At 43.4% G+C, this 7,437-nt stretch overlaps 1 protein-coding gene across 1 annotated transcript; it reads right to left on the reverse strand.

The window, feature by feature from the left end:
* Window positions 1-4,685: 4,685 nt before the first annotated feature.
* On the reverse strand, window positions 4,686-7,194 carry LOC108607135 (chitinase-like protein Idgf4). The gene is made up of 4 exons (XM_017997772.2): window positions 7,092-7,194; window positions 6,692-6,818; window positions 5,546-6,106; window positions 4,686-5,471 (listed from the first exon to the last, which is right to left on the reverse strand). The coding sequence occupies exons 2-4, from the start codon at window positions 6,810-6,812 to the stop codon at window positions 4,822-4,824; spliced, it is 1,332 nt and encodes a 443-aa protein (XP_017853261.1). The 5' UTR covers window positions 6,813-6,818; window positions 7,092-7,194; the 3' UTR covers window positions 4,686-4,821.
* Window positions 7,195-7,437: the final 243 nt, after the last annotated feature.

Consider the following 7,437-nt stretch of genomic DNA (forward strand, 5'->3'; position numbering starts at 1 on the left):
CATAAGCGCCTTTTCACAGCAGACATTGTGTTGCGGTGGGGGGCGTGGCCAAAACTGGGCAGAGAGCAGTAAACTACACGAGCAGACAATTGCCTCGAACCAAGAGCAATAAATAATTGTGCTGTTGTTGTTGCTGCTGTTGCTGTTGCTGTTGCTGCTGTTGCCTTCATAATTCCATATATACATTGCCTGATAGCCGCTCGCTTTGATCAAACGTCAAACTAAGCCTATTGCCTACTCAGCTCGTCCAGAGCTCTGCCCTTTGTGTGTGCTCCAACTTTCGTTTTCGATTTCATTTTCGTTCCTTTTATGATTTACACAGACAATTTGGACGCGCCTCCCAACTCTTTGGTCAATAGGACTAACCAACTAGCCAACCCCTGGCAACAGGCCGAGCCGGGCCAGGCTGGGCCGGGCCGGGCCTAAACTCTGCGCATTCATTGTTATGGCCATGGCCATGGGTGGAAGTGGCCACTGCCAGGCAGCGCTTGAGCTTTTGTAGGTGTGTTCGAGTTCGTTCGCTTGGCTTTGTTCGACTTGTTCGGTTTTGTTTTTACCAACTAATACATTGTATAGTTTTTGCTCTTGCTGCTGGCTGATTAATGAATTGATAAAGTCCGAGTCCCGACCTCTTTTTGAGGGGTCAACGGGGCTGCGGGGCTGCGGGGTCGGTGTCCAGTCATCGCATTTACTAATTAACATGCGGCCATCACTTGAGCGCTTGACATATTCATTAGAGGGCCGAGTGATTTGTGCCTGGCGATAAGCGCACCTTGCCAAACGGACGGACTTATGGTTAAAGTCTCCATCGCTCCATCTCTCGCTCCGCACTAAAGATTAAGCTGGTTTTTAATTAATTAAGTCCCAGCGTGCCAGCAGCCCGAAAGTTGCATGCTCAACAATTTGTTGCAGCTATTACAATAAGAACTAACTAGTTACAACTTAATGTTTACAACTACGAGCAGTAGTTGGGGGTTAACGCTTACGCTCACGCTCAAGCTCTCGCTCACGAATCGCTCGTAGATAGTCCTTGTCGCTATATAAACTGCCAGCTAGCAGCAACTTCTTCTGATCAAGTGGCCCCCGAGGAGTCGTAAACATGACCAGCGCGGGCTCCACAGCACACACACACACACACACAGACAGACAGACACACACACACATGCTCAGTTAGTAGCCCAACACCCATCTATGGGCGCTACGTGCAGTGTCGCCTATTTGTGTGTCAACTTAAGCTTTACTGCAACATAAATGTTTGCTGCTGCTGCTTCTTCTCTTTCTGTAAACAAGTATTTCCTGCTAACACCTTCACACACACACACACACACATGTACAGCCACACACAGCAATGTGCACGCCCTTGAGGACCTCAAACTTTAGCAATTTTTTGTGGCTTTTTAAAAAGTCAAAACAAATACGTGCATTTTTTTTAAAACCCGCGCCAGCTTTATTTAAACTTTTTTTTAATAAAAACAAATGATGTTGCATTTGTAGCGAAATTATAAAAATAAACTAACTAACGAGTGTTTAACAATAGCAAATATTTATATTATTTGTTTAGAGCTTGTATATATATAAAGTTATAAATCTAAGCGAAAACATCTACTGTCAATAATATTAAGCTTAGAATTTATATTTAAATAAATAAACATAATAAAAAACAAAATTATTATGCTTATTTACTTAAATAAATTAAGCTGTTAAAATTATTGAAGTCCAATATTCTTAAGATTTAAAGTTTGTATATCAGCATTAGGTTTATCTATTTCAAATTAACTAAATATTTTTGTTCTGTATAATAATATTTTTAAAAATTATATTGAATGAAATTATAATTTATACTGAAGTCTAAATTTATATATATGTTTAATTTTCATTGTGCTTTGCAACTAACGCACATTACACATTCACGCCTTTAACTGTTATCGATAACAATTAGTACAATTAATCGTTAGCTCTAATATATGCTGAAATCGCGGCGTTCATACAGACAGTTAATTAGGCATATATATTAAAACAGTCTGCCATGCCACAAATTTCATTCAAGTCTAATGAAAATGAAGCATCAACTTTATTATAATTGCAGCAAATCAATTGCAGTTTGTTAAATTCAAAAGTAAATTATCTGCAGCATAAATTAGTACTGAAATAATAATAATTTTGTTTGTTTTTTTGTGCTCAGCAATCAAGTTAAATGCATAAGTATATGTGTAGTCAATATATTGGCTCGCAATGATGGCTAACATTTGCATATGGCCAAATGCTTGTCACACATGTCGCACTACCTTTATATATATATATGTGTGTGTGTGTGTGTGTGTATGTGTGCGTGTGTGTGTGTGAGTTAGTTAGTATATTGAAGCATTCAGCAAGAAAGTTAGGGCTAAAATATGCTCGCATGCCTTAGGCCAGGCTAAGCGCAAATTGCTTTGGTCCTTTGCACGTGTGCTGCCCATAAAATTTGTCTCCCAGCTCAGAGCCTCACCGAAAAAATTGCCAATGGCGATGCCAATGGCAATGGCGATGGCTTTTGGGTTCTGTCTTTTGGGCTAGTATTCTATGTAGTTTGCTTTTGTGTGTTGCTTTTTTGTTGACGCAGCTCATCGCTGGCCGGCACCTAAGTGAGTCATTTGCAGCCTTGTGCCTTGCAATTGCAAATGTATCTCCAGCTACAGCTACAGCTCCCAGCCCAGCTCCCAACCCAGCTCCCAACCCAGCTGCGTGTAATTGTTATGAACTCAACTCATTGCGAATGGACAAAATCGAGATCGAGCTGCGTGCGTGCTGTGACTCAACAAAATGGCGTTGACCCTAAGTATAGTAACAACTGGCGAAATGTGCATTGCAAATTGTGGCGATAATTGTTAACGGCAGCAGCAGCAGCAGCAGCAGCAACAGCCTAAAACGATTAACAATGCTGCTGGGCCGAGTATGGCGAGTATCAAAACGGGATGCTGCTCAATTAACAACAAGTTGCCAGCGTGTGGGCGTATGGGGCGTTCGGGGCGTGGCTGTTCACTTTGCACGGCAACTTGTTATTTGCGGCTGACTAATTGCATGTATGCAAAACGAGCAGCAGCAGCAGCAATGGGTACTGGTAATTGCAATTGCAACTGCAACGCTGCCTGTCAACGTCAGTTTGCTCGACTTGCAGTGGCAACATGAGCAGCAGCAGCAGCAGCAGCAGCAACAGCAGATGGAGCAGCAACGATAGCTTAATTCAGTGGGCGCTGCATAAAACCACTTGCAGCACAATGCAGACATGAGATTTATGCTGTTGATGTTGCTGCTGCCCACACGCTCCTCCCGCTGGTTGGTGTTGCTAACAGTCAGAGCCACAGCAGCAGCAGCAGCACCAGCAGCACCAGCAGCAACATTGCCCAAATGCAAAGCATTATTCGAACCGAGAACTAAATCAACGGCATACACTTGATGTTTTTTGGGGGGGTCCACAGTGCGTATACGTAGTACGTGCGAGTTCATGTCCAAAAGCACGTCCACGTATGCGTGCTACAAAATATACTTGGTATGCGTCTGTGTTATGGTTTTGTGGTTGCATTTTGCAATTTTCGCAAATGATAAAGTGATAAAGCGTAGCTTGGAGCCTGTCCGTCCGTCCGTCCGTTCGTCCGTCTGTCTGTCTGTCTCGTGGGTGTCAGCAACGGCATTGGTTCAAGTGGTCACAACATGACCGCTGCGCAAAAAGATGAATGAGACATTGGACGTTGTTACTGCTGCCGCTGCCGCTGCCGCTGCCGCTGCCCTTGCCGCTTGACTGCATCAGCCTGGAGGAGCAGCAGCAGCAGCAGGAGCAGCAATGGGCGCCCAACTACACCGCACATAAAACAATCAGGCAGCAACCGCAGGCTGCCACAAGCGCCGGAAGAAATGCAAAAATGAAGTCAGTGCCACACACACACAGTCAGACACAGAGAGCGAGACAGCGAGAGTGAGCGAGAGAGAGAGAGAGAGAGAGAGGGAGTGCTTTGCACTTGGCTGCATTAATACTCATGATGAACATGCTAAATTAGCTTGCTTGGTTGGCCTGCATTAGTGAGCTTTGTTTTAGCTAAATAAGTATTAAAATGATTAATATGCTGCACTTAAGTTAAAGCCACACTTGAAATTATTATAATGATAAAACGATAAAAAGGGCGATACTGCTAAAAAAGAAAGCATAAAATAACTAAGAGTTAAAAACATAAAAATTTAAAAATAATTGTTAGGTCGTACTATCTTTGCTGATAATGTAAACTATAGCTACAGTTAAATGTTATCAAACATTCTTTGCAAGAATTATCATTGAATTTTCATATTCATGAAAATGCAAAAAACGTTAAAAGAAATATATGTTAGCATATAAATTGTATAAATTAAAATCAATTCTAGCATTTGAAGCTTGAAGCAGTAATCGCTAATGAGCAAGCAATAAAAGTTGGTTGCTTCAAAGATAAAGTGCTACGAATCCAGAAATCATCGCTAATGCAGAGTTATTACTTCGACTTAGCACTTTATGCAAAATATTGTATATGAAATAAATATGCTAAATATTGTATAAGTTATTTATATTCTTCATTAAACTGAGCCCTGTTCGTCTGTCTGTCCGCTTAGGCGGGAGAACTGTCTGGGTAGCCAACGCTATTCACCAATAACTAAACCCAACTGAATGGAAATTCTTTTATGTATTTTCTTCATGTTTTTGGTGTCATATATATTTCGAATGTGAGGATTACACAGTTGGGATTAAAAAAAAAAGCACAAAAATAATAAAAATACACTCATAGACGCCATAGCAATGTTAACCAGAGTTGTTTACAGAATCTACAACTTGTATTTGATAGCACGTAGAATGGGATACTTTTCGTTGCCGGTGCAGCCGCCGCGGAAGTCATCGAAGCTGAGATCCATCAGAGCGACGCCGCCCAGTCCCTTGCTCTTCACATAGGCAGCCTTGATGGCAGCCGAGTCGGGGTCCTCGTAGCCAACCCAGACGCCGTTCTCGTTCTTGTCATCGGCAGAGCGATAAGCGTAGCTGCCGAAGCGCTTGGTGGGATCGCCGACCTTGCGCAGGGGACCATCGGCACCCTTCAGATGCTGATTGGCCTGGTTGGGCAGCTTGGCGCAGACCTCGGGCCAGCTGAGGAAGCCAGGAGTTTGGGTCTGCAGACCAGCGGGTGCAACATTATCGGTCTCAGCCACGGGGGGCAGGCCAGTGAGGCCAGAGTCCTTGGTGAGCTTCCAGGCACGGCCATAGGTGGGAATGCCAACGTTGAGCTTGGAGGCGGGCGCATGATTGTTCAGCCAGTACTGCACCTGGTAGTTGACATTGGACTCGTGGTTGCGTTCGTTCAGCTCGAAGATGGGCGCGGGGAAGTCGGCAACCTCTGGATTGCGCACAGGGGTCTGGAAGTCATAGGCGTGCAGATTGACAAAGTCCAAATTGTTGATCAGAGCGGGCACATCGTAGAACACTGCAAGTGGGTTAGAGTGGGTTAAAGCTTGAATTGGGTGCAACTGGGCTGGGGGCGGGGGTGGGGTTACATACGTGAAGAGTTGACATTGGGCAGAACGCTCAGACCCAAGAGATAGCCATCAGGACGGAAGGCATTCTTCAGCTCACGCACCAGGGCGGTGAACTCCTCCTTGTGCTCCTCGGACTTCTCGTCGACCACAAAGTCGCCGCTGAAGATCTTCTTGAAACCCTTCCAGAACGAGCCAATGCCGCTGTGCACCTTCTTGGGCTTGTTCTTGGGGAACTGCCAGGCCAAGTCCAGGCCATCAAAGCCATAGGTCTTCACCAGCGAGTGAGCGCTGTTGATGAACGGAATGCGCGCATTGCTGCTCTCCAGCAGGGTCAGATACTTGGAGGTTTCCTCCTCGGTTACGTCTTTGTCGCCGCCAACGCTCAGCAGAACCTTCAGCGCTGGATACTTCTTCTTCAGATTGGTCACCGAGCGGTACAGACTGCTGCCCAGATCCAAGTCCAGCTTTTCATTGGTGCTGACCAACTTGTTGCTGGTGGGATTGATACCAGCATAGCCATAGATCAAGTGAGTGCAGAACTGCAGCGCTGGCTCCAAATCATTCAGCGTGAGCTTGGACAAGCCTAAAAACAATTGAGCAAAATATTTTAATATATTATACGTGTCTGCCCAACCCAAATAACAAACAAATAATAAATTTCAAAAAGGTTGCCTTGCATAACAATCAATTAACAAACGCCGCTTCAAGTTTACTCATGACTCATTGACTCGACTCAACACTCATTCAAATTTCAATTAACAACTGTGTGAACGTCAATTTGCGAATTTGTGCAATTTTCTGAAAGCTGGCAGCTGATCTTATGACCCACTACCTTTTGCTAAATACAGTTTGTATTAATTTTAATTGGCTGTAATGCGAGAGCGAGAGCGAGAGAGCGCATCAATATTTCAAGTCTTAATTGAGTTTGTTCTTAGACAAACAATTATTTTTGTCGTCGTATCACACACACACACACGCACACACACGTCAATGCTTTCAATTGTTGATAACCTTTTGGACTATTTATTAAATAAATGTGGAGCAGCGCCTGCGCTCATGACAACAACAACAAATAAAACAAAAGCTACAAATGTTGCTTAATTCAATACAAAATGGGCTAGAAACTGCTAGGATATGTTTTTTATTCAGGAATAATCTATGGACTCACCCTCGCGGACATAACTGGCGCCATCGTAGTAGCAGAGTAAATGTGTGGAGCCCGCAGCGGCGTTGGTTTCTCCAATGGCCAAGGCGCAGAGCAGCGCCGGAATCAGAGCAAAGAGCTTCATAGTTTACTGCAAACAGAATAAGTGTGAGTAAACAGCAATTACCGTTAACTTAAAACTAAATCAAAGTTAGTACGATAAGCGTTTTTATATATTTCTGCTAATTATCAAATCACAATTCACAAGTAACACTAAACAAAAAAATGAATTCAAAACCAAATTTGTAGCCAACTCAAAAAAAAAATGACACTTAAAGCAAACGTAAGCTTGTTTTTTTTTATTAAATATATATGTATATTTATACAAAATCTATCAATTTGTAGGCGGGGGTTCACTACTAACTTGTTGTGCTCGCATTAAACTCAAAACTGAGACTGTGAGCAGCTCGAGGCGAGGCAAACTTTAAGTGAACTTGTTGAGAATACGAAAATAGCCAAAGCCGCGCAGCGACTGAGACGCAACTGCGGCTGAGACGGAGACGAAGACGGAGACTCAAACAGAAAACTAAACTAAGGTAAAGACGCAGCAATAATAACTGTGACACTGTGAGCGACGACGAGATAAGCACAAACGATAACAACAACAAAAGCGAAGATGAAAGCGCGAGCAGCAAAAGCAATGAGAATAAAACGTAAAGCGCAGAGTTGAAAAATTAAATCAAAACGTGGGCGATGCAAAAATAAGAAAC

The sequence above is a fragment of the Drosophila busckii genome, chromosome X, assembly GCF_011750605.1.
Source record: "Drosophila busckii strain San Diego stock center, stock number 13000-0081.31 chromosome X, ASM1175060v1, whole genome shotgun sequence".
In the NCBI taxonomy this organism is placed as follows: Eukaryota; Metazoa; Arthropoda; class Insecta; order Diptera; family Drosophilidae; genus Drosophila; species Drosophila busckii.